Here is a 27,323-nt window from a genome sequence, read left to right as displayed (position 1 = left end):
AATATCTGCACAGCAAATATTAAAAGAGGTCAATGTAACTTGCTTTCCACGTCTGCCTTTAGGTTCCTATAGCTGCATTTATAATTGCTACAAAAAATGCTACCATGTCACCAACATGAAGAAAGAGAAATTCTTCCTCAAGGCCAAAGGCCAGATGGAAACTTTACCCAGCATCTGGGACTCACCTACCAAACAGCTGTCTGCTGTCATGACTTGAACTGTATAACTTCTGCTTCCTAATGGGTCCTTGGGGAAGAAAAGGAATCATGCAGTGTTCACACTGTGTGTGGTTGGCAGCTGGGGTTGGGAAGAGGGAAAGTGAGATTGCAGGATTGAGGTTTTCTAGAGAAGTCCTAGGATGAGAACAAGAGACGTTCTGGGTGAGAATGGCCTGAGTGACATCCCAGAGGGTCTTGGTAGGTGACAGGCACACCTTCCCTGTGTGAATGGAGTACGCTGGGCTAGCTAACTCATATTCAAAAGCAATCTCTAAAATATTTTTCCCTTTAGTGCCTGTGATGATGGATGAAGCCCTGAACTACCTAGAAAAGAGACAGTTATCACACTTCACTTTCAATGTCACACCTCCAGTTAAAACTAAAGCAGGTCACCAATTGTAGACCCTGAGCTAGGAGCGCTGTGGGAGGCAGGCCCAGCATGCAGCATGCTCCCTCCAGAGGCAGACAAACCAGGAAGCTGGCATTTCTCTGATGTACCCTCCCCCACCTCCTAATTCTCTCTTGCCTGGTGATATATTGTAGATTGTGTGCCAGTGAATGTGTGCAGGCTCACTTCTGTGACGTCTTTAGAAAGATATATATGTGTGTGTGCATATATTCATGTATAGAGATCCATTGGAGTCTTTATAACATACTCTGTATAACTTTGTTTCTCAAATGAAATCACATCGTAAATGTAGATGTAATTCTAAACAGTCTTATTAAATAAGAAACACAGAGCCAAATAAAGAGTTAAAAGCCCAAGAGGTCAGAGCACTAGCGAATAGCCTTTAGCTTACTAGTCACTACCGTCCTTCCCCTGCGTGAGAGACCTTCTCGTATGTGACCCGTCTTTTTATTGCCTTTCTGTTCTGCCTTCTCATTGGTTCTAAACCCAACCACATGACTTCCTTGTCATTGCCTGTCTATACAGACCTCCAGGTCTCTGTGGTTGGTACTGGGATTAAAGGCATGTGTCACCAAGCTGGCTATGTCCATTAACATACAGACTCTGCCTGCCATGTGATCGAATTAAGGGTGTGTGCTACCACTGCCAGACTTCTGCTAAATGGCTTGCAACTTTATTTATTAACATACAAATAAAATCACATTTCAGCACAAATAAAATATCACCATATGATACAAAGTTATAGTCTTAAAATTTTTTAATTATAAATTAATCACACAAAAATAAAATATTTTAGTACAACCTTCCCTCAAAAACAATCCCAATATTGAGCTTAGTAACATCCAAACCTGCGTGCAGGCACTCCAACATCCTAGGCTGTCTTTTGTTTTGTTTTGGTTTGGTTTGGTTTTGGTTTTTTGTTTTTTGTTTTTCAAGACAGGGTTTCTCTGTGTAGTTTTGGTGCCTGTCCTGGGTCTCTCTAGATCAGCCTCGAACTCACAGAGATCCGTCTGGCTCTGCCTCCCGAGTGCTGGGATTAAAGGCGTGCGCCACCACCGCCCGGCAAGATGTCTATTTTTTAAACGCTTGCATTTTTTATATTCAGAAACACAGTACTTCATATCTCTCTTTGGAGTTGTCTCGGGACAGTTAAAGATGGAGTAAGCTTTATACCTCATCTCTTTCTATCTCTGTCTAGAACTTTCCTTATATTACTTTGCTTTGCTTTGGGTTGTAAGACAGATTTCTTGACTGAAAAGGACTATTAGAGACTTGAACTTGTGTGAGATAAAGCAGAGGTGAACTGGGCTCCTCCTGTAAGGCTGAGGATTGGCGCACATGTTGAATTTCCCTCTGCCCTAGACCTCAGGAACTTCTTATACATGGCTCTCCTCCCCAGTCTGCCTTAGCATCACAGATACATGCTTCCTCCACTCGTGTGGTACGGGGCAGATGTCTACCCATCATCTGTCCTGTTCCTTCTGAGCCTTTTGTATTTCATGTGGTTTGTTACTACTGTCTGTATTTGTCCCTAGCAACACTAGAACACCTGTTGCTTAAATTAGAACCTTGTTAGGGCTGGGGAGATGTCTTAGCAGGTGAAGGTGCTTGCTGTAAAGTCTGGTGACCTGTGTTCATTCCTGAGACCCCACAGTGGAAGGAGAGAACCAACTCCTGTGGTGATATTGTGTTCCCCAATATATTGTGCACCCTAATAAACTTATCTGGGATCAGAGAACAGAACAGCCACTAGATATGGAGGCCAGAAAATGGTGGCACTCACACGTTTAATCCTAGTATTCCAAAGGCAGAGATCCATCTGGATCTCTGTGAGTTCAGAGCCATACCGGAAACAGCCAGGCGTGGTGACACACACCTTTAATCCCAGGAAGTGATGTCAGAAAGCAGAAAGGTATAGAAGGCGTGAAAACCAGGAGCTAGAGTCTGTTAAGCTTTTAGGCTTCTAGCAGCAGTTCAACTGAGAACAATTTGGATGAGAACTCAGAGGCTTCCAGTCTGAGGAAACAGGATCAGCTGAGGAACTGGCAAGGTGAGGTGGCTGTGTCTTGTTCTGCTTCTCTGATCTTCCAGCATTCACCCCAATACCTGGCCCAGGTTTGTTTTTAATTAATAAGACTGTTTAAGATTCATGCTACAATTGCAGCCGCCATCACCTCCAGGCCACTATGGCGCCTGGGCTGCCCAGGAGCTTCAGGCCAAATTGGCGGAAATAGGAGCTCCGATCCAAGGGAGTCGCGAGGAGCTGGTTGAGCGGTTACAGACCTACACCCGCCAGACTGGCATCATGCTGAATCGACCCGTTTTAAGAGGAGAGGATGGGGACAAAGCCGCTTCTCCTATGTCAGCGCAGATGTCCGGGATTCCTATGCCACCACCACCAATGGGATTCCCACCTCTACAACCACCTCCACCACCTCCACCAGGCCTTGGCCTTGGCTTTCCCATGACTGACCCACCAAATTTGGGACCCCCGTCTCCTCTCCGTGTTGGTGAGCTTGTGGCGTTATCAGAAGAGGAACGGCTGAAGCTGGCACAGCAACAGGCAGCTGTGTTAATGGAGCAGGAACGACAGCAGGAGATTGCCAAGATGGGCACTGCTATCCCTAGGCCTCCTCAAGATATGGGTCAGCTGGGTGTTTGTACTCCCCTGGGACCTCGAGTAGCTGCTCCAGTAGGTCCTGTGGTTCCCACTCCCACTGTTTTGCTCCTGAGGGCCCCTGTTCCTCGCCCTTGGGGTCTCCCCCCACCCCCTGGAGATGAGAACAGAGAGGTGGATGATCCCTCTGTGGGCCCCAAGATCCCCCAGGCTTTGGAAAAGATTCTGCAGCTGAAGGAGAGCCGTCAGGAAGAGATGAATTCTCAGCAGGAGGAAGAAGAAATGGAGACAGACACTCGTTCATCTCTAGGACAGTCAGCATCCGAGACTGAGGAGGACACCGCGTCCATATCCAAAAAAAAAAAAAAAGAGAAAAACCGGAAGCGTCGGAACCGAAAGAAGAAGAAAAGGCCCCAGCGGGTGCGGCCAGCATCTTCAGAGAGCTCTGGGGACCGAGAGAAAGACTCAGCTCCATCTCGGGGCTCTGACTCCCCTGCTCCTGATTTCGAGATTGAATATGTGACTGAAGAGCCTAAAATCTATGAGCCCAGCTTCATCTTTTTCAAGAGGATTTTTGAGGCTTTCAAGCTCACTGATGATGTGAAGAAGGAAAAAGAAAAGGAGTCAGAAAAACTTGACAAAATGGAGAACGCTGCAGTCCCTAAGAAGGGCTTTGTGGAGGAGCACAAGGACAGTGATGATGACAGCAGTGATGATAAACAGGAAAAGAAGCCAGAAGCCCCTAAGCTGTCCAAGAAGAAGTTGCGCCAAATGAATCGCTTTACTGTGGCAGAACTCAAGCAGCTGGTGGCTCGGCCTGATGTTGTGGAGATGCATGATGTGACTGACGGCACAGGACCCTAAGCTCTTGGTTCACCTCAAGGCCACCCGGAACTCCGTCCCTGTGCCACGCCACTGGTGTTTTAAGCGCAAATACCTGCAAGGCAAACGAGGCATTGAAAAGCCCCCCTTTGAGCTGCCAGACTTCATCAAACTCACAGGCATTCAGGAGATGCGAGAGGCCCTGCGGGAGAAGGAAGAACAAAAGACCGTGAAGTCAAAAATGAGAGAGAAGGTTCGGCCCAAGATGGGGAAGATTGATATTGACTACCAGAAACTGCATTATGCTTTCTTCAAGTGGCAGACCAAACCAAAGCTGACCATCCATCCATGGAGACCTATATTACGAGGGGAAGGAGTCTGAGACATGGCTGAAGGAGAAGAAGCCCGGAGATCTATCTGATGAATTAAGGATTTCCTTAGGGATGCCAGTAGGACCCAATGCCCACAAAGTCCCTCCGCCGTGGCTGATTGCCATGCAGCGATATGGGCCACCTCCATCCTACCCGAACCTGAAAATCCCTGGGCTGAATTCACCTATCCCTGAGAGCTGTTCCTTTGGATACCATGCTGGTGGGTGGGGCAAAGCCCCCGTAGATGAAACTGGGAAGCCACTTTATGGGGATGTGTTTGGAGCCAATGCTGCTGAGTTTCAGACCAAAACTGAAGAAGAAGAGATTGATCGGACCCTTTGGGGAGAACTGGAACCATCTGATGAAGAGTCCTCAGAAGAAGAGGAAGAGGACGAAAATGATGAAGACAAGCCAGATGAGACTGGCTTTATTATACCTGCAGACAGCGGCCTCATCACTCCTGGAGGATTCTCATCTGTGCCAGCTGGAATGGAGACCCCTGAACTCATTGAGCTGAGGAAGAAGAAGATTGAGGAAGCAATGGATGGCAGTGAGACACCTCAGTGGTTCACTGTATTGCCAGAGAAGAGAACAGCCACTGTTGGGGGAGCCATGATGGGATCCACCCACATTTATGACATGTCAATGGTTATGAGTCGGAAGGGTCCAGCCCCTGAGCTGCAAGGTGTGGAAGTAGCGTTGGCACCTGAGGAGTTGGAGCTGGACCCCATGGCCATGACCCAGAAGTATGAGGACCGTGTGCGGGAGCAGCAGGCACAAGTAGAGAAAGACGATTTCAGTGACATGGTGGCCGAGCATGCTGCTAAACAGAAGCAAAAGAAACGGAAAGCTCAGCCCCAGGACAGTCGTGGGGGCAGCAAGAAATACAAGGAATTCAAATTTTAGGTCCCTCTCACATAGCTGGCTTTCCTTTTGGCCCTTTGTCTGTATGTCTGGGCTTTATATGTGGGTCCCCAAAGCTAGCCCTGTACTTCCCTAGGCTTGTCGTTTCCTGTTCTTATTTTAGACTTGTTTTGTAAATAAAGCTGTTTCCCAAAGGGGGGAAAAAAAGATTCATGTCTGAAACTCCTGCAAGTTGTCCTCTAACCTCCATGCGTGCACACACACACACACACACACACACACACACACACACACACCACTATTAAAAATCAATTTGAGAAGAAAAGTGTTTTTTAAATTACAGTTTTACAGGCTGGCAAGTGGCTCACTGGGTAAAGACCCCTGCTGCCAAGCCTGACCATCTGAGTCTGATCCCTGTGAGTCACATGGTAGGAGAGAGCCGACCCCCACAAGCTGTCCTCTGACCTGCATATATGCACCACAGTCATCCCCACACACACATACATACACAAATGTTAAAGACAATTTAAGAATACTGTTATATCTTTACTAATCTCTATCATAATTTCTCCAAATTTTGATTTGTTACTTTTGCTTCTTGCAGGAACAGGACCCTAGGTTCACTTACGAGGTGATAGTAGTTGATGATGGCAGTGGAGACCAGACTTCAAAGGTAAATATGTGTGCTTTTAGAACCGCTGGTCGATAGGAGACTTGGAGTCGTTTAGGACATGTGGCTATTTCCACTTGCTGGAGGAATCCAAAGCTGTGCTCACTTCTTCCTGTCCCATTTTCACTTCTGTTGTTCATAAAATGCCCTGACCAAAGAAGCAACTTCAGGGAGAAGGGGTTCATCACTGCAGGGAAGTCACAGAGGCAGGAGCGTGAGTCAGCTGGTCACATCATATCCACAGCCAGAGGCAGAGAGAAACAAGTCCACCCACACTGCCTGCCTGCTTGCTAACTTCCTTCAGTCGCACAGTGTTCAGGCCTAGAGAATGGTGCCACCCACAGTGGGCTGTGTCTTCCAATGTCAGTTAACACTCAACACAATCCCTCATTGAAGTGCCAAAACCAAGCTATCACAAGAGCTGTAGAGGTGGTGTCTGTGCCCAAATAAAAAATCCTGAGTCTGATTGTGGAATCTGAGTTATTGCTCACCTTTCTGTTTATATTGACGATGTGCATCCTGACTGACAGATGTAATTGTACATGTGTATGGGGCACAATGTGGCATTTCAGTACATGCATGTAACATGTTCTGATCACATCGGGATAGCTCATATCCATGACATCAGTTCCCCAAGCTAACTGTATTCTGACTTTATGTCACCAACAGGTCGCTTTAAAATACTGCCAGAAATACGGAAGTGACAAAGTGCGAGTGATAACGCTGGTGCAGAATCGCGGGAAGGGTGGCGCTGTGAGGATGGTAATAATTCTCGTTTTTGTTTAAAATATAAGGTGTTCTGATCACCTCCTTTTCAGCCTATAATGCTTCGTATCAATAGCAGTGTTGGAAGTTATCAACAACTTTAATAATTACATATTTGATTTGGTAAAGTGTAAGCTTCATCCTCTGTCTGTAACACACTAGATCACACAGAGAACGTTGTGTTTGTGTAGAGTGTCATTGTCACCTTTGCTGAGGCCGGAGTGACAGCTCACAGAGGACAGCACGCTCTCGTGTGTTGCGTTTTCCCTGCGGAGGCACCACAGAGCCTGGTGAAGTCAGGTGACTCCTGGGTCTGCTGACGTGGAGCCCTGTGCAGCAGGGAAGACAGGCCTCTGCACAGTGGAGTGGAGATGGCTAGACAGATGGAGGAGAGGCTCCTGGGAGGAGCCTACAAGGCCCGAGCCCAGGGCCAAGGCCTGTGAGGTAAAAAAACGAGTTAAACGGAAAAATGGACAAAGATCCAGTGCGTGTGGAAGGAAATCCAGACAACACCCTAAGATGACTTAGTGGTTTATAAAAGAGTCCCCAAGTCAGCAGTACGGACTCTCCTCAGCTCTCCTGGTTGTCAGCAGAGGCCCTGGCTCTCACCTTTCACTTCCTTTTCCTCAGGAACACAAAGTGACTCTGGGAGCGTTTCTGTCACCTCCACATGTCATACAGAAGGGGAAAGGTGCTGCTGGCTGCTTTGCCCCCTATAAAGTACTTTCCAAAATTTTCTTCCCGATAACTTGTTACATCTGGGGGGCCAGGAAAGTGCCACAGGCCTTCCCAATTCCTAGAGAGAGCGAGGACTGTTTTCTTTATTTTCAGTTTTTCTTTTTTTCCTGGGTGTCTTTAGACTTAACGCAGAGTAAGACTTGAGAAAAGTCCTCCTCCAGGGTAGTGTTGTGTAAGGTTTAGTTTATTTGTACAATGGGGGTGAGAAGACCGAGAAGGGGGGATGCAGGGGAGATGCCACAGGCAGTGGGGTGGGTCTGAGGGAGATGGAGGCATCCTGAGGATGCCCTAGCCAAGGGTCGATGATGAGAGTCTGTGCAGACGTGGATGAGTCATTTCCGCAGTCAGTGTTGAGTGCTGACAAAGCCGCTGGATCACTCCGGCACACACGGAAATTAGCGTCCTGGTAAATACATGCATGTGTAGTTATGGTTTGTACTAAGGACCAAACTGATTTTACCAAGTGTCATTTGCCCCAAAGGACAGTAATGGACAGTGTTGGACCTGAAGTTAGTAACACCACCTTTGCCCTGTTCAGCAACTCATTTAAAATACTTGAGGCCCCATTATAAAGGAAACTCATGTTTCACTGTGCACTTCTCAAGAATATGAGGCCTCAGACTGGAAATCCTCCTGCTTCCACCTCCTAAGTGGGGATTACAGATGCAGAGTCACACCCAGAGCATGTTATTTCTGTTTGGGGACAGGTTCTTTCCTGTACTGCTCAAGTTGCCTTGAGTCACGTGAGCACTGTGACTCACTAACATGGGGCACTTAGATGGTATGACGTGTGTCCTGCTTTCTGTGTTAGTGCTGAGGACTTCCTTTCTTCCTCCTAGTTGACTGTATTCAGACTTGATACTTTCCAGGGCATTAGGAGGAGGAGTCTGAAACATTTGCAACAATGGAATGGACAGTAGATTCATGTGGGGACTTCCTATCTGCTTAGCTGTGAACTTTGGCCTCCTCTGCCCTATTATTCCTAATACTTCACTCTTGGGTGTCTTAGAACAGAGTGGACTGAAGTGCCATTGAGTTTGAACTTAGTTCTAAGCAGCTCTCTTTCTCCTGGAATTTGTGAATACAGGGTGTATTCAGTTCCCGAGGAGAGAAGATCCTCACGGCTGATGCTGATGGAGCCGCAAAGTTTCCAGATGTTGAGAAACTAGAAAAGGCCTGTGAGTATAAGAACTCACTGCACGGGACAGTCAGGAGCACAGGGCTCAAAAGTGAAGTCAGAATTTACCTAAAGTTGAACTTTCTATTTGTTTAGAAACAGGTTCTCACTATGTAGAGCAGGCTGGCCTTGAACCCACAGAGATCCAACTGCCTCTGCCTCCCAAGTGCTGGGATTAAAGGTGTGTCCTCTTAATAAGCATGACTAGCTGTCTGCAAGCTATGCATATTCTGAACCCCTCAATAGACTTTGCAAATACTATAGTAACATATTTGTAAATATTATTATTTTCAAAGTGTTTCTAAAGGTGAGACATTCACATTGAAAATGGATGTATTGATGTGTGATACTTAAATATTAAAAAGAATGATGGTGTTGCTTTTTCCTCAGGATCAAAAGGCCATCGCTTGTGGGTCTCAAGCTCATCTGGAGAAAGAATCGATTGCTCAGGTGAGGCTTCCCGAGCTGCCGTGGACAGTAGCTTGTTAACCTTTAACCCCCTTTTACGTACACATGTACATCTTGTCAGATACGGGTTCCTGTGTTTTCTCTCAAAAATGAGCTTCCCTTCAACTTCATTGAATTTATGGAAGATTAGCATAAGTGTACACAGGACGCGTGAGGCCTTACCTTACAATGTAAGCTTTCTCAGAATTGTTTCTAAGATACAGAGATGATCATTTGATCAAGACAGACTTTTCTCAACAAAAATTTATTTTTTTAAGATTCTCTCTCTCTCTCTCTCTCTCTCTCTCTCTCTCTCTCTCTCTCTCTCTCTCTCTCTCCCTCCTTCCCTCCCTCCCTCCCTCCCTCTTCTTGTGTGTGTGTGTGAGGGGGGCACCCATAAAGGCTAGAAGAGAATGTCAGATCTCCAGAGCTTGAGAGTCCACCCCCAAGTTGGTGCTAGGATCTGAACCCAGGTCCTACAGAAGAGCAATGTATGCTCTTAGGCACTGAGTCATCCCTCTAGCTCTGTGTCTGTTTTTAGCCTGCCCGATTGCCCTCAGGGTTTGTTATACTGGCGCATATCAGTGACCCCTGTGTTGTGCATTCCTGATACAAAATCCAAAATTTTGAAGACCAACATGATGTCATGAAGGGGAGTATGCCCCAAATACAGAATACCTTTAAAATAACCTTCTGTATATCTAAGGTGGAAATGAAACATGGATTTCACATTTAGACTCTTCCCTTTCCCCTAACTGCCTTGGGTGTGTGTGTGTGTGTGTATAAAATATTCTAAATTATGAAAAAAGTACAAACGCTGAAATATTTCTAGTCCCAAGTGTTTATGATAAGCTCTATTCAGAGTGTATTTTGAGTTTTGTTCAGAGATTAAATATTTCTCGTTTCATGTCTCTAAAGAAACCACTTAACTGCGGATTGTCAGGCTCATGACAATTCCTTTTACAAAGATACATGTCACCAAAGACTGCAGGTGGAGGCTGCTCTTCTGTAGATCATGCTAAAAAAGCCAGAGCAACTCACAGGATAAAACATTTCGGTGAGGAACTCTGTGTGTGTGTGTGTGTGTGTGTGTGTGTGTGTGTGTGTGTGTGTGTGTGTGTGTGTGTTAGAAGTCGCAGTCAGGGTTTTCTCTTTCAAATGGAGATCTTGAGGGTGAAGTCCAGTAACCGTCATGTTCACAGTGGTTCTTCACCGAGAGCAGAGAAGAGCCAGGGTCAGTGTGTGGCTGAATTCCCTGGGGAGGGATTTATAGTGTGTAACTGCAGCCAGTCCATCACTGCGTCAGACTCTAGGGTGAGACCAGGGCCTGCCTTTGCAGCAGGCCACAGGCCACCTTTGTGCACTTTTCTTCTCCAGTTATTAAAATAAAATTGAACGTCTCCCTCCATGATTCTGAAATGAGGTAGGACGAGAGTTTAAACTCTATCAAGACAGGGACAGCAAAGTTGCAAACCCTCATGAGAGTGGAAACCAGACTCCTTTGTTGAAGGGCAAGGCAGCAGACTTCACTGGGAAGCAGGGAGACAGCTCTTGCAGCTGGAAGGGACTCCAGCATGAGTTTCCCTAGACACTCATTTTTCAGAAATAAGCCTTTTTATAAGATTTTTTTATCTTTATTTTATGTATATGAACGTTCTGCCTGTGTGCATGTCTGTGTCCTGCATGCATGACTGACTCTTACAAAAGAAAAGAGGGCACTAGATCCCTGGAGCTGGAGTTGTAGATATCTGTGCATCACAGTGTGGGTGCTGGGAATAGAATCCAGGACTGCTGCAAAACAGCCAGTGCCCTTAATCACTGAGCCTTCTCTCGAGCTCCAAAACAAACAATTTTTGATATCTACTTAATATTCTATGTCCCGTGCAGTTCTTATTAATGAACTGCTATAAGCGAAAAGAAAATATTAAAAAATCAGTATGTGTATGTGTACACATGCACATATGCATGCACAAATGTAAAGAACCAAACATAGTCACAGTGATACTGGAGAAACAAAGCAAATGTATTGAAAGACCCCTGGGTACCTGCCCAGTGAGGTTTTCTTCCCCAAGTCCAAAAGAGATGCTACAGGCAGCTGGGATCTAATCTGAGGGATATCGAATGAATCTACATACACTGAGCTTTTTTAGTCCATTCACTTTATTCTTCTAAGTCAATCCTACCAGTGTCACGGGGGGTACCGGTCTGTATACACTTACAAGCAGTAATTCTTTGGCAATGCAATGTGAGGATTGAAGTTTTCAGGGTCATAGAGAGAGTTGATAAGATCCAAACATAGAGCAGTAATTGTCAGCTTTCATTTACAACCCAAAGGGGGAGTGACTAATGGAAGTTCTCTGGCAGGGTCAACTAAAGGCTAAAATTAATTAGCGGATCTAAAGAGGAATTTATGTGCTCAGACTTTATTCTTAGAAGTGGCTAGGTAAAAGGTTAGGAGTCTATATGTTAATATAAGTCACGAGTAAAGTAAAATTGTCTTTTTTTTTTTTTTTAGTTCCGGTGCCTCTATTAGGTCAGGTATCTTGGCAGCACCATTTTCTGGCATGGCGGGGGATGTGTTCTCAGTTACTAGGCATGTGCCCTGTGTAACAACATGTAGCATTTGGTTCATAAAAGAATTTTCACTCTGAGTCATGGCTAAAGGGTGAAATCTTTAGAACTAAGGATAACACCTGGGCTATGGAATTAAAGAGGAGGATTTAAGCTTAATTTGCACAAGAAACAAAGCTTGGCACCTATCATCTGCCTGGCCTTGGCGGTTGTCTCATTGGGTCAGTGGAAGTATTTACCTTATCTCAGTAACTAGCAGATGGCCATCCTGGTAATTGTAAGCAGTAAATCTGCTAAATTAGGGTCTTGTGTTAATAAACCAGGGTGAAGGTAAGGAGTTAAGGATTTAAGGTTAGTGAGGTTAGCTTCTCTTATCTGTAGGTGAGATGAAATCAGGGCATACTAGAGCTCATCTATCTGCGGTCTGTCCTTAGATGTTTGGAAAGTGTTTCAGTTGAAATACTTTTGTCTGGAGATGGCATTGGCCAGATGTCTGCTAATGAAGATGATTGCAGAAAGACAGACTCTAAGTCTATGCTAGAATAAGAAGAACAAAGGCCTGATTATAGGGAAGGGGTCTTTGTGGTGATATTTTATTTGTGCTCTAACAAATTTATCTGGGGATCAGAGAACAGAACAGCCACTAGATTAGACATAGATGCCAGACTATGGTGGTATTTTATTTGTACTGAAATGTGATTTTAATTGTATGTTAATAAATAAAGTTGCCCGGGGGTCAGAACTATTAGAGCCATAGCAAGAGCGTGGCAGTGGTGGCGCATGCCTTTAATCCCAGCACTTGATAGACAGAGCTAGGTAGATCTCTGTGTGTTCAAGGTTACAGCCAACATTGGAGACACACGCCTTTAATCTCAATACCATAGAGGACCTGCAGGGCTGTACATACAGGCAGTGACGAGGCAGTCACATGTTTGGGTTTACAACCAATGAGAAGGCAGAACAGCTAGACTATATAAAGACATACACACAGGAAGTAGGCCCCTTTTGGAGAGCTCTCTTGGCTGAAGCAGGAAGGGTAAGGCTCTTAGCTCTAACCTCTTGGCTTTCTTCTCTGAATCAGCTCTGTGTTTCTTAATTTAATAAGACGGTTGGTTACATCTACACCAGACAGTGGTGGCACACACGCCTTTAATCCTGTCATTTGGGAGGCAGAAATCCATCTGGATCTCTGTAAATTTAAGGCCTCACTGGGATCAGAGCCAGGCATGGTGACACACACCTTTAATCCCAGCACTTGAGATTTCATGTCTTTGCTTGGGGAGGACACATGCTTCCTGCCATCACTTCCTGGGATTAAAGGCACGTGTGTCACCATGCCTGGCTGTTTCCAGTGTGGCTTTCAAATCACAGAGATCCAAATGCATCTCTGCCTTTGGAATGCTAGGATTAAACGTGTGTGTGTGTGTGTGTGGCCTCTATATCTAGTGGCTGTTCTGTTCTCTGACCCCAGATAAATTTATTAGGATGCATAATATATTGGGGAACACAATATCACCACATTTCCCCTTTTTGTCTAAAATTTATAAAGCTTACAACTAATACAAAAAAACTATATCCAATAAGTATACACAATATATACAGTCAAGAATTACATTAACAATGTCTAGGCCATTAACATTTGACAAATTCAGACAAAAAATTCTATTATATATATTAACAATGTCCAGTCTATTAACATCTGACAAATTCAGATAAAAAAATTCTCATTGCTGGGCGGTGGTGGCGCACGCCTTTAATCCCAGCACTCGGGAGGCAGAGCCAGGCAGATCTCTGTGAATGTGAGGCCAGCCTGGGCTACAGAGTGAGTTCCAGGAAAGGTACAAAGCTACACAGAGAAACCCTGTCTCAAAAAAACCAAAAAAATTTTTTTCATTACTTATTTAAAACAAGTAGTTCCTTTTTAAAAGTAGATTCAATAATTGACCTTTTATCATATCCATATTCTCTCTTTTTTCTTTTCATAATAGATTCAATAATCTGTCACTTTTATATCTTTCCCTTTTTCTTTTTAGAGTAGATTCAATGATCTACCCATTTATCCTATTATTTCTTTATCTTTTTTCTCAGAGTAATTCAACGATCTACCTCATATCTATATTCTCTTTTTTCTTTGTCTTTTTTAAACAAAAACTCTGAATCTAATCTCTTTGTTTAGCTTTTTCCCTGACCATTAACAATTAACAACTTGTAACTAACCATCATAAACAATGACAATACCCATAACTCAAAACGACCAAAATCCACCCATCCCACCTTTTGGGAATGTGGATGTCATATTCTTAAAATTGCTTCATGCTGATTATGGGCAAAGGTATGTTTATTCTGAAAAGAAAAATTTTGGGTTAATTGTCAAATTCTAGGAAAGGTAGCTATATCATTTGTTGTCCAGTCTCTGCATAATATCAAAGTTCAGGGCTTATCTCAAGTCCTTGTTCGAGTATTCTGTGAAACTGGATCATATCAGCTAGCCATCTCAAAATTGCTCTGAGAAGTTTGTAGTCCAGAGTTGATCTGTAGATGATGTTTGTCAGTTTAGTAGCATTATTATTGTTGTCCACATGGAATCATTGTTGTGGGGTCCCATCATCTTTCTGGAGACTTCTAATTTGATGTTAGGCTGGGTCATGATTTCCTGCAGAAAACTGATAAAGACTCAAACACAAAGACATGTATAGGCAGCTTATTGAAGTCTTTTTTTCTAGAATTAGCTAGCATTCAATATGACCATTAATATCTTAAAAAGTTTAAAATATATATATCTTGTAAATTTTGATATAAAATTCATACTCTAAGAAAAGTTTAAAGAATCAGAATAGAATCAAAGAATTGAGATTAGTAGTAATAGAATAGTCCCTTAATTTTTTTTTGTTGTTGTTTTGTTTTCTCCTGTCCCATATCAGAAGATGGCTCTTTCTTCTGGCATGATACAAGGAGTTTGCATTTTCCTTTTAACAACATGCTTGGGTTTAAAGAAGGAGAGAGCCATTCTCCAACTCCAAAGCCAGCTTTAATTTTTAACTGAACTGGGACTACAAAAAGACTATTTGTGTTAAATGTCTTTAGAGAAGAGCAGAAACAAACATTTAGGAAGACTTGCGAAATTTTATAGATGATAGATATACCAATAGGCCAATTTACTCTTTTCCTTGGGACATTTTTTTCTAGATAATTTGTCCTTTTTCTTCAGATGTCTCATTTGACCAGTGTTCTTCAGATTCCTTAGCCTTCATTCTCCTAAAAGATAAAAACAAAAACCTTTCCCCAAGACTAACTTTGGGGAGGTTCCCTTTTGGCAAGTTATATCTGATTAAAGAAAAGGCATGTGTTAACGGTATAAGTTAGCTTAAATTGGATGGTCATTGAGGACTCAGAGTTTTGGCTTCCCTCTGGCAGGGCCCTTGGCTATACCAGGTTTTAGCTGAATTCCTATCTCATATTTCTGTGCTTGCAGCACAAACTAATCTCAAACTTGAGGACTAGGTCTCATTGCAAAGTACAGTCATTTGGATAGTATGTATCAATAGATGATTAGATAAATAGACATTAACTACACCAGAGTGCCCAGGAACATACCTGGAGAAAACATTTTCTTTACCTAAAATAAATCTCCTGAAAACATACATACAATAACTTTATGCAAACCAAGCAGGTTATATTTGTGAATATATGTATATATGTATGTTTATATGCATATATATAAAGATGTGACAACATTTAATAAAAAAAGAGGCCATGACTTTGAAAGAGAGCAAGAAGGAGGGATCTACTGGTGCATTTGTAGAAAAGGAAGGGAAGAAGTAACGATTGATGGATTATATTATAATCTTAAAAATAAATGACAACTAAATATTATGCTAGATATTATTTTTGCTGCAGTAAAGGAACAGAAAAATTGTTTGCATTCTCCCTTATGTCAACCAACACAGCTTTTAATTTTATGTAACAGGGAAATTATAAACATTCTGAAAATATTTTCTTAAGTTACAGTGGAGTCTCCATCAGTGAACAGTGTCAATTCACACAGCACCAAAACTAGGACTTGCAAGATGGCTTAGCAAATGAAGGCACCTGCTGCCAGGCCTGCAGCCCTGAGTTCTAACCCTAGGAACCCTAGGCAGAGGGACAGAAATGACTCCTGCAAGTTGTCCTCTGACCAACAAAGGGAATGTTGGCACACATGTCACTGCCTCCCCAATCAGTCACTCATTGAAATAAATACAATATGATAAAATGAAGTCATTCCTAAAAGCGTATAATTGAACTAAAAACAAATAAGGAAACTTTCCACAGAAATAAAAACAAGTGTTTGGTCCCTGATTCCATGCTTTATCCTGAGTATTCATAACCCTCCTCCATGTTTTAAGACTCATTTCTGAGACACACACAGTTGCATGGGCCTTGAGTCAAGGGGTAGTGTCAGAGGAATGTCTAGAGGGAGATTTTGCACCATCTCTAATACGGTGTCTTGTCATTCCTCTGTATTCACCAGCATCTTGTCACAAAATTGAAGAAGATAACAGAAGATGAAAAGATTATCCTATGCTCAAGAATTGGTAGGATTAATGTAGTAAAAATGAACAGCCTATAAAATATCCTTTTGATTCTACCCTTTTTCAGCAAAATAAAACATAAGTTTTCTGCTATTACTAGGAAGTCTCACAGAACACTACCTGATGCTTTGGTTTTTACACTCTTCTCCCTCTCTTCTGCAATGTTCCCTGAGCCTTACCCATAAAGCCTCATCGACATGACTGCCCACATGTTAGCTGAACAAGGATAACACCCATGTACACGAGAAACTGAATGGGGAAAAGTCCCTGAGGCCCGATCTCTACACAAAGAAACATAGACAGCTGAGGAAAGCTGAGAGGGGATAGGTGGTCATCCCTAGGGAAGAACACACCAGTTGGTTGTCCTGTACCAAACAATCATCCCTGATAGCATATATACAAATAACTATTCTGACTTAACAGTGAATATTTAGGAATATATATATATATATATGTATGTATGTATACATATATGCATAGAATAACACTTAGTGAAAAAAAGGGCCATGAATGTTAAAGTGAGTGGTGAGGGGTATATGTGAGGATTTGGAGAAATGAAGTGGGAGAAATGTTGTTATTAAATTGTAACGTCAAACATTAAAAAATAATAGAGCATGAATGATTTCTCCAAATAAATTAAAACTTTCATCCTGACTTCCCCCCCCCCCCCCAGATTTCTAGGTGAGCAAAAGACATAATTTAAAACCAGCGTTCTTGAACACGGTATATGGTGCAGAGCAGTGGAAGCCTGAGAGCTTCCCCTAGACCACTGTGTTGGTTCATTCTGGAGCCAGAAGCCTGCTTTGCCAAGTACTGTCTTTAATGCTGCTCAGGGTTCTATCTATTGATTAGTGTATCCAGGGTCATGACAATAATCTCTCATAATACGTGACAGTCATCAGAATGGTCATTTAGTTGTCTAATCTACATTTGTTTGTCAAGGCTCTGGACCACAAATGAACTGTAATTTGGGTGGTCAGTGTCTGCATTCCTACTTTTTCTATACATACTCTTTTGTTAAACAGATATTCTTGAATTTTACAGTAATATAATTTCTGAGATTAGCTAATATCTGAGAATTTATTCATTTTTTTTTAATTTTTATTTTCCGGAGCTGAGGACCAAACCCAGGGCCTTGTGCTTGCTAGACAAGCGCTCTACCACTGAGCTAAATCCCCAACCCAGTATTTATTCATTTTTAAGCAAGTATTTAGTGAAAAAAAATACAAAGTTGAATGGACTGCTATTTACACAATACCTTAAATTCCAGTTGTGCTGAAGATCGTTACTTATGACTCAAAAGAGCTAATTTTCCTATCTATAAAATTAGGTTAAAAACTTACCAAATGAAATGTTCTATGAAAAGTACCTAACAATGGGCCTCACACTTGAGAAAAGATGTAATCAGTGGAAGAACTAAATGCCAGTGTGCAGTGAGACACAAGTGTGAGTGCAGATGATGATGATGATGGTGGTGGTGGTGGTGGTGGTGGTGGTGGTGGTGGTGGTGGTGGTGATAATGGTGATGATGATGATGATGATGATGGTGGTGGTGGTGGTGGTGGTGATGATGGTGATAGTGATGATGATGGTGGTGGTGATGATGATGGTGATGATGATGATGATGACTTTGATAACTGTGATGATAATGAGCATCGTGATTTAACAATTCAAGGCTCATCTTCTGAGAACATCTCTGAATATCTGGAGATTTCAGAACCCTGCTTATTCTGCAGCATTTCCTGCTCTTGGAAACAGTAGCTGGACCCTCCTTGCTGTTGGAGACACTGGCTCTCTAATCCCTGTTGATGGTATTTCTCTTTGCTGGCAACAGAACACTAAGAACTCTTTGTGTTTGTACCTCTACAGCCATGTGCTCCTTGTTCAACCTCTGAGCTGTCTGCTTTGTAATTTTCAGATCCACGGGCTCCATCATCTCCATTTATCTTCACGCTTGTGTGATCACCATGCACTGACTTTCAAAGAGGTAAAAAGTATCCGGCAAAAGTGGTATTGATGAGTATCTCAGGGTAAATTCTGTGAAATAATTAGTGGTGATCTTTCAAAAACTATTAAATTACACCTACTTGATGAAGTTGTAAGGAGGCTGGAGATACTAACAATACAAATAAGTACTTGTATTAAATATTTGAAGCATTGAGCTCATAGACTGGAAATATTTCCATTATGAACTCATTCAAGCATAAAATATATGATTGTCTTCAGTTAAAAATACCAGGATATGGGCTGGAGAGATGGCTCAGAGTTTAAGAGCACTGACTGCTTGTCCAGAGGTCCTGAGTTCAATTCCCTGCACCCACATGGTAGCTCACAACTATCTGTAATGAGATCTGGCACCCTCTTCTGTATACATAATAAATAAGTAATTCTTTAAAAAAAAATACCAGGATATTTTGCAAACAGTGTTGTCAAAGCTACTAAACTAAGTATGAAACTTGAAGGAATTATAGATAAATACATTTTCAGAAATACCTTCATGTGATGAGAGTTCAGAAGAAAAGACTAATAAAGTGATTCTAGTGACTCCGCCACATAACTGCAGGTCCCTGAGTAACGAGGTAGAGGAGAAGACTGCCAGATGACATCTTCCAAAGACTATGGAGGATCATGAAAAAGACACATTGGAGTCTAGGCAGTCAAGTTATTATAACAATAAAGAATGTATAATATACAGTATAAAATAAATGTAATAAGTGAAGCTAATTTGTAACTAATATGATAAAATAGAAGAACAGAAGGAATGTCATATAATAAGGTTTTCTGAACTATGGGTAAGTGGGAGGTAGAAGGAAACCCTCAAATGGAATGAGTTGGAACCTGAGAAGTTCTTAATCAAGGTTAAACTCCATACTCTAGAAGCATCACTTTGGGTTTCTCCACTGGTTGATGGTGTCATGCTCAATATCTTTTAAAGGAATTCTCATTTTTGGACAAAACCAGAAGATTCAAACAAATTCTGTTAAATGCTGTAAGTGGCTTCCAAAACTAGTTTTCAGTGGAATAATATAGAAAGTAAAGGATGTAGCCCAATGGAGTTCTGGGGACTCATGTCTCCAGTTACTGAGAAAATCATGGGCAGGAAGATAGCTTGGCCAATCCAGATGCTGACTCAGTCATCATCCTCCAGTTGTTGGTTCTGTAGAACACTATGACCTTCGATGGTACTGGATGCAGAAGTTGTTCCATTGTTCATTCCTAATTGAAACATAAAATGTCATCTTGATCCAAACATTGTTAGATTATAGATTCACATCAATTCAGATAAAATGAGTTTTTATGTACACTTCCTCAAGTCAATGAGATAAATATTATCAAGCCAAGAAAATCAACTATGTACCTCATCTCAACTCTACACAGTGAATTACTTGTGTTAACAATCTACCTGATTTTGAATGGCAGTAACTGTTGATTCTGGTAAATTTTAGCCTCTTGATCATTCTTCACATATCTATTATAGTGAATTCTGTGTCATTTAATATTTACACCAATGCTAAGTATTTGATAAGATTGATCTCTGTTATGAAATCAAACTAACAATATTGTTTTTGCACAAGGATAGCACAGTTCATAGACAGTAGCAGAGGGCTTTATCTTCTAGAATGTTTGACAGATTTTTAAACAAATTATTGTAAATGATATTTTCAAAACTAATAATTTCAATATCCAAGATATCCTACATGACTCATGGACCATGGTAAAGGAAGGTGAAAAATATAGCAAGCAATATTCTGGGGTCCTTACAATGGCTAAATTAGGAATTCATCTGTCACATAGTCACATATTTATATATACATACATTTATGTGTGTATATAAGTATGCATATGTATTTATATGTGTGTATAAATGTGTATATATGCATATATATGTATGTAATTCAGTTAAAGTGTCATTTCAAAAACTTTCCCCATGCTGTGACATCATGATGTGCCCCAATGCTGCTAAGATGTCATTTACAACTTTATGGAATCAGGGAATGGTGTCATCCTACCATTCATTTGATGACAATTTAAAACTTTCCCTTACATGCAGGATAGTCCTCCTGAGGAGGAGCAGATGGACTCTTGAATACTTTATCATTACCATTAGGACAGGTCCTTTCGCAGGATAGCCACTGTGGTCATCACTGGCATCCTTCAGTCGTCAGATTCACCATTATACATCGAATCTGAAGATATTTCTATGTCATCATAACTCTTTCTGATGTCATCAGGAAATACAATGATATCTTCTCCAAATATCTCTTGAAAATTCTCAATAAGGATTTCTACAATGGAGATCTGTAACACCACAAGGCAAAAACAGGATCCTCTGTCAATCCACATAGTTTACAATCAAATTTGACATCAGAGTCTTGAAATGAAGAAAAACTAGAAAGCCAGAATTATAAGGAGAATAGCAGTTACTACAAACAGATATGAACCCATGAAACAACTAAGAATATTGTGGGCATGTATTTAATTATAAAATCAGTACAATACATTATTATAAAATAGGAAAAGCTTCAATATTTCAAAAAATTTCAATATCATTGCAATGACTAATATTTTATTTTTCCTTCTTAATGGATGTATGTGTGTGTGCACATGCATGCCTGTGTATGTGTGAGTCTGTATGTGCATGTGTGTGTGTGTTTGTAGTTATATGCCCCCTGTGAGTGCTTGTGGCCATGGAAACTAGAAAAAGTGGTCAGAGGCTTGAGGCTGAGATTTCAGGCAGTTGTAGAGCAACAAAGACTTGGGTGATAGAGACCCAACTCAGGTCCCCTACAAGAGTCCTATTGACACCTGAGACATGTATCTCTCCCCCTGGAAATTTCTGACTGTTAACCTGACTAAATTGTGATCTACCTTGCACACACACACACACATACACACACAAAACCTCCAGGTATGTCTGTGTGTATTTCCAGACAGCCTTAAGTGAGGTAAGTCTTCCCAAATCCATTGATGATGTCCCAGATTGGCCAAAAAGATTACATAATGCTGAAATCACCTAAGCACCAGCTTTCATTTCTTTTTGCAAGCACACTGCTGTTCTCCAAGGTCTCTGTCTGGAATGGAAATTCTAGGGTCTTTGCATCTTACTAAAATATTTTGTTAAAATTTGATACATATTGCAAAGAAAAAGTAACTACTAGAAAGCAAACAGACCTTCCAGAACTAATATGCTGCCAAGAGGAACTGGGAATGAATTGAATTAGTGACTTTACAGGTATCGTGATTATCCCTTGTTTTTGTTTATTTGTTTGTTTTGAGATGAAAAGGAGGAGGAGTTTTGTTGTAGTGGTTTAAATGGGATGCCCCTCTAATTTCAGGTATCTCAAAACTTGATATTCTCTTTTTGACACCAGTTGGGTGGATTGGGTGATTTGGGTTCCTGGAGGAAGTATGTCATTGGTTGGAATTTAGGGTTTCAAAAGCCCTGAGCATTTCCAGTGCACTCTCTCTACTTCATGTTTGCTGTCCAAGACAAGAGCCTTCAGCTCTCAGCTTCCTGTTCGAGTTGCTCTGTCTGCCTGCAGCCATGTTCCTCTGCTGTGATTGTGAGGATTCTAATCTTGAAGCCCCAAATAAACACATGCTTCTAGAAGTTGCCGTAGTCATGGTTTTATACCAAAGCAATAGAAAGTAACTAAGAGAAGTTGGTTCCAGGGGTATCAAATCATGTAGAGATATCTGAGAAGAGAGAATCTGAATTGAGAAAATGCCTCCATAGATTGGCCTATAGCATTGGGAAGTCTATGGGACACTGTCCTGATTAACAGATGAATTTGTAGATCGCCCGGATGGTGCCGTCCCTGAGCTATTGACCCTGGGTTATATGAGAAAGAGAAATAGGTGCAAGGCAGTAAGCAGAACTCCTGCTTGTCTTCTACTTCAGCTATAGCCTCCAGGGTCCTGCTCTGCTTCGGTGGGAGCCGTGCCATTTCTCAGTAATTGACTGCTCACTGGAAGTAATTGACTGCTAACATGAAGGGAATCCTTTCCTCCATAAACTTATTTTTGTTAGTGTTTCATCACAGCAATAGTCGCAAAGTAAGGCACTTGCTAAGTTGAACAATACTGAAAATTAATTGTCTTTTGATTGAGTTGGTGGAGTTAAGTCAACTTTACTAATCACTTATATTCCTTCCCAGGATACACCTAATTTTATGTTTGACCAGTCTTGCACAAGATAGGAAAGAAATGATTATCAGGAAGATCACACTCAGATGATTGCTGTATTTCATATGCAAATAGTTCAGAATGGTTTTGCTTTCTGTTTTCATACCTGAACATACATAGGAACGTATTTGAATAGAATTGTCCATATGGAGGAAGCATTAATAATTGTTATGAGTGAAAAAAACACATTTTATTGCTCCATTTGGATTGAACATGCAGCTTGATATAGGCTTGGATTTTATATTGCCAGTAGATTGGTAGTTGAATAGTTTAAAGGGGGGAGATGGATTTACATAGCCCAAGCCAACTAGAGTCCTAGATGAGTAAGCTATTCCTTGTGCTATACTGCCCCATTGTGAGTCATATGACCATGACTTCCTTCCTATGGGCCTTATTCCTGGAATCTACTAGCTGAAATATACCCTTGTTCCCTTAAAAAAGTTTTGTCTGTCATTTTGACACAAAACAAGAGAAATTGACATATAAGTCTGCATTTGTACATTATGGGTTTAACTGTTTATTTTTTGATTTTATCAGTTTTTTGAACTTAGTCCAAAATGTTTTGATCATATTCAACTCCCAGAACTCTTCCCATAAACCTATTCATACTGAACTTTGTACCCTTCCTTTGTTTAAACCCATCATGTCCAATTTGTTAGTTACAGATTTTCTCAGGAGATTTATATATTAATGTCTTAATCTTTCAGGCTCTTCTACTGGGAATTAAGTTTTAATAGATAAGCCAAACAGTGAGGCAAATGGATCATGGTGCTGTGACATTAGAGGGAATATAAGACCCCATCTTTCTCTCTGGCTGTCTCTCCTTCTGCTTTTTACCTATCAGATGAGTATGTTTGTTCTCAGGAATTTTCCCCCACACATGAAGTATTACTCTCAGGCTCTATATAAAGAAAGCATATCAATGATAATCTGGAACATCAATTGTGTTCCAATAATATGGAACATAAGTTAACATAAACTGTTGTGTGGAGCGCTGGCTCAGCAGTCGTGACGATTGGCAGCTGTCTCAGAGGACCCAGCTCTTGCTCCCAGCACCCATATTTTGGATCACGACCATCTAGAACTCCAGTTTCATGGGATCCAATGTCATCTTGCTTCCAAGGGCATCCTGCTTTCAAGGGCCCAAACTTACATGTAGGCAGCATAAAACTTACTTCAGAGTAAAAAAATAAATATTTCATTCATGCTTCATACAAATTAAAATAAACATTTTTGTGCTAGAATTATGGCTCAGTAGATAAGAACACTGGTTGCAAGTCTAGAGGATCCGGGTTGGATTCTCAGCACCTCATGGTAGCTCACAGCTGTATGTAACTTTAATTCCAAGGAATCCAAAGCTTTCTTCAGACATCCAGGGGTACTAGGCAAGGTTGGAATATACAAACTTACATTCAATCAGACCATTAATAACACAAAAATAATTTTAAATACTTTAATAATACCAATGTTTAACTTTTATAAGTGGATCTTTACAGGTATGTTGTTATCCAAATGAAAAGCTGCCTGGCATAGAAGCTGATAGACAAGATTTTGCTGACTGAGCCGTAAACGGCCAATGGAATACACTGTATAGTGCCTTGGTGCCCATATGCTCAATCCATAGTGATGTGACTGAAGACCAGAGTAGCTGGGAGTAAATGTCATTCCTAAGGATAAGAAAACTACTTTGAAATATTTGTCCAAGTCTATATAATTTCCATGTTTGTCCACGGTCCTGAATATTAGTTTGTTGAGCCTCAGCACTTATCTCTTTTCTCATCTCTCATCTCTATGGTTCAGGCACATTGGATTCTCAATCTCAATTAAGAAAGGAATGATTCACTTCCAATCCACGTTAACAATTTCCCTTCCCAAAGCTCCCTGAAATAGACCAATTCCCCTTCCACCTCACAAGAATGCAGTTCAAGGGTGTCCTTAAACAGCAATGATCTTGTCCGAGTTATGCCCAATTACTGGATCACAGTGGGGACTTTGTTCCCAAAGGCAGAGAACAAGTACTCTTACCTTTTTTGAGAGATCATCTCCAAATCCCGAGTTGCAAGAAGTAAGCCTCCATAGAAGATTAGGGGCTATGTGAACTGACAATCCATAAGCATCCATGTGATTAATGGAAGAATGCCTTTTAATCTTGTATAATACACTCACAAGGTGTCTCAAGAGGATGAAATAAGTTTTTGGCATCTGTGATAAAAGACTAAACAGAGGAAAATGGGGAAGTTATGTTTGTTTGTCCTACAAGTAATGTTACTTATGAATCTGTAAATACTAAGAAAAAGAAGGGTAAATCTTTTGTAGACTAGTTTATGGTATTATCAGAATTCAAAAGAAGTCAAGAATATAGCTAAAATATTTTCTGCAAATCACTTCTGTGTATAGAATCATGGGAAGTTTTTGAAAATTATGTATGTACATCTGTGCACCACATGTGTGCTGGTTGCAAACCGCCATGTGGGTGCTGGAAATGGAAACATCCAGAGATATTAAACACGGAACCATCTGTCCTCTCCAGACACCATGGAGACAGACACAAGTAATATGTAACTTAATACAAACACATGTAATACTTGCTTGTCATTTTGGAATGTGATGAGCTGAATAGGACTGATGAAACTAAGCCATGCACTTATAAAAGCTGCTTCTACAGATAAGGCTGGGATGCTGGAGTCCTGGCTGGTAATGGGAGCTCAAAGCTCCTCTGTTACCTAAGAAGTCATTCTATGGAGTATTGTACAGGAAAATGTTTCAAAGAAGTTGAAGTTGAACCTGACCTAGACTTCTCTAGCTTTCTATAGTTGAGAACATTGAATTCAAGAACGCTTTATATACCAATCAATGTCAGATATTCAGCATGTGAAATATCATTAAATATTTTATAGTAATATTAGTACAGAAAAAACTCACAGGCATCACACACACATAGGCATGCACACACACGCACACATACACACACACACACACACTCACATACACACCCTTTTCATTTGTCTTATGCAGGAACTCAAAACTGCATTCAAGATTGGTCTGGACCCAACTATCTAGCCGAGACTGTCTGCCATACCATGACAGTTATAATGTTGCAGCCTCCCAGATGGTAAGATTACAGGCATGACGCAACACACATGACTGAGAAATGCATCTGTTTATAAAGTGACTCTACATGTGTGAGCAAAAGAAACCTCTTGGCATGGGACATCATTTCAGTGGATAATCTTGTAAATACAAGTTAATATACCTCTAAGAATATATCGCTTCTCTTTTGTGTTGTTCCCCCAAGTGATTAATGTATTGTTACCTTTGGATAGCAGCAGTATTTTGATTCAGAAATCCTTTATCAGGGACTTCAAGCCATTTTTTTTGTATAGGTCAGAACAAAGTAAACTTTCTTGTACACATCCAACACATTCTTTATATGTATAAAAAAAGAAAAACAAGAATCATAATAGTCAATATACATTGGAGAAATTATTGAGAAACATTTTTGTTGAAAAATATCAGTTTAGAACAGTGGTTCATGATCTGTAGGTTCTGAATCCTTTGGAGTTTGCATATCAGACATTTAAGTTGTAATTCATAACAGTAGAAAATTACAGATAGAAATTAGCAACAAAATAATTTTATGGCTAAGGGTTGCCACAACATGAGGAACTGTATTAAAGGGTCAGAGAATTAGGAAGGTTGAGAACCACTGGATTAGACCCCATTTCCTTAAGGGATTCCCAACATGTCATCTACCCAGAATCTCAGCTCAACTGTGGAACCCAGTAGCAGGAGCTTGGGTTTTCTCACCTAAGACTGGAGTCAAAGGAGCAGAGTCTGGATGTGGTGGCAATGAAATAAACCTACTCTCGGCTAAAAGTGTTCTTCCTGGATATAAGCACCCAGAAAAACGGGCAGGGTCAGTAACACCTCATCCTGATTCTACAATGTGATAAATCAGAGCTTTTAATTCATATCATGGTAAGAAAAGTTCTAATGTGCGTGTAGAACTCTGCTTACAGGCACACTTGGAGTAGGGCTGAACTTTCTCACCTGACCTCCTTGTGTCCCATGTGAGGATTTCTCAGTTTCACATGCATTCCCTTTACTGTGCAAAAATTCAACTCTTTAAATTGTAAGCAGCAGCTTGTGTGATGGACAGCAAAGTCCCTTTATCTGATTCCTTCCAAACCCAGGGTTTGATTGTGTATATACTTCACTTTTAAAAGGCTGGGTACACTGATGTGTGAGGCTTAGGTGGGCATGGTATTACACACTTAAAATCTCAGAGCTCAGAATAATGCAGTGAGATCTTAGGTTAGGGGTTAGAGTGGGTTTCAAAGACAGATGAATCTCTAAATAAATAAATGACCAAACTAAAATAAAATGGGAGGAATCTCTAAATATTTTTGGTAAAAAAAAAAAAAAAAAGAGCCAGATATCAAATTACCTAAAAATAGCTTAACATGCACATATCCACTTTTCTCACTAAATAGCCAAGAACAGTTCAGGAAACACCACCATCAACTTTCATGTTCATGATTCAGGAAAGGTTGACTCATTTCAATGTTCCTGATCTGTAAAGGGTCAAGCATGGGTAGAAGCACTAAGGATAGAAAAATGAGAAAAATGGACAAATCCCAAGTCTTCTTGTACCTTTAATGGGCTGAGTGCACAGGACTGCCTTGGTAGTCACTGATCTTCACTTTCTTCCCTATGGTGTGGTCTCAACTTTCTGGCAATGAGAGCAAGTCACACCTGGCAATCTCTGGGGTGAAGGAGGGATCAAGCGGTACCTTTGCCTGATATTACTAAGCTTGCCTACTCTCAGGTCATTATCTCTCCCCTTGATGTCTGAGTCACAGGTCCAGAGTCTACAGAGAGGTGAACTCAGAGCAAA

The 27,323-nt window shown here is 41.2% G+C and overlaps 2 protein-coding genes across 2 annotated transcripts in view; both read left to right on the top strand.

Annotated features, from left to right (window-relative positions):
* The window catches only part of Ankub1 (ankyrin repeat and ubiquitin domain containing 1), a 103,226-nt gene that overhangs the window by 49,967 nt on the left and 25,936 nt on the right, over positions 1-27,323 (top strand).
* On the top strand, positions 2,777-5,422 carry LOC128105836 (splicing factor 3B subunit 2-like). The gene is given in 3 exon segments (XM_052731158.1): positions 2,777-4,090; positions 4,092-4,409; positions 4,411-5,422. Coding segments are annotated over 3 exon segments (2,565 nt in total). The 3' UTR covers positions 5,344-5,422.

Source organism: Peromyscus californicus, unplaced genomic scaffold (assembly GCF_007827085.1).
Source record: "Peromyscus californicus insignis strain IS unplaced genomic scaffold, ASM782708v3 Scaffold_9__1_contigs__length_137607984, whole genome shotgun sequence".
Taxonomy (NCBI): domain Eukaryota; kingdom Metazoa; phylum Chordata; class Mammalia; order Rodentia; family Cricetidae; genus Peromyscus; species Peromyscus californicus.
This window is presented reverse-complemented; position numbering and strand designations above follow the sequence as displayed.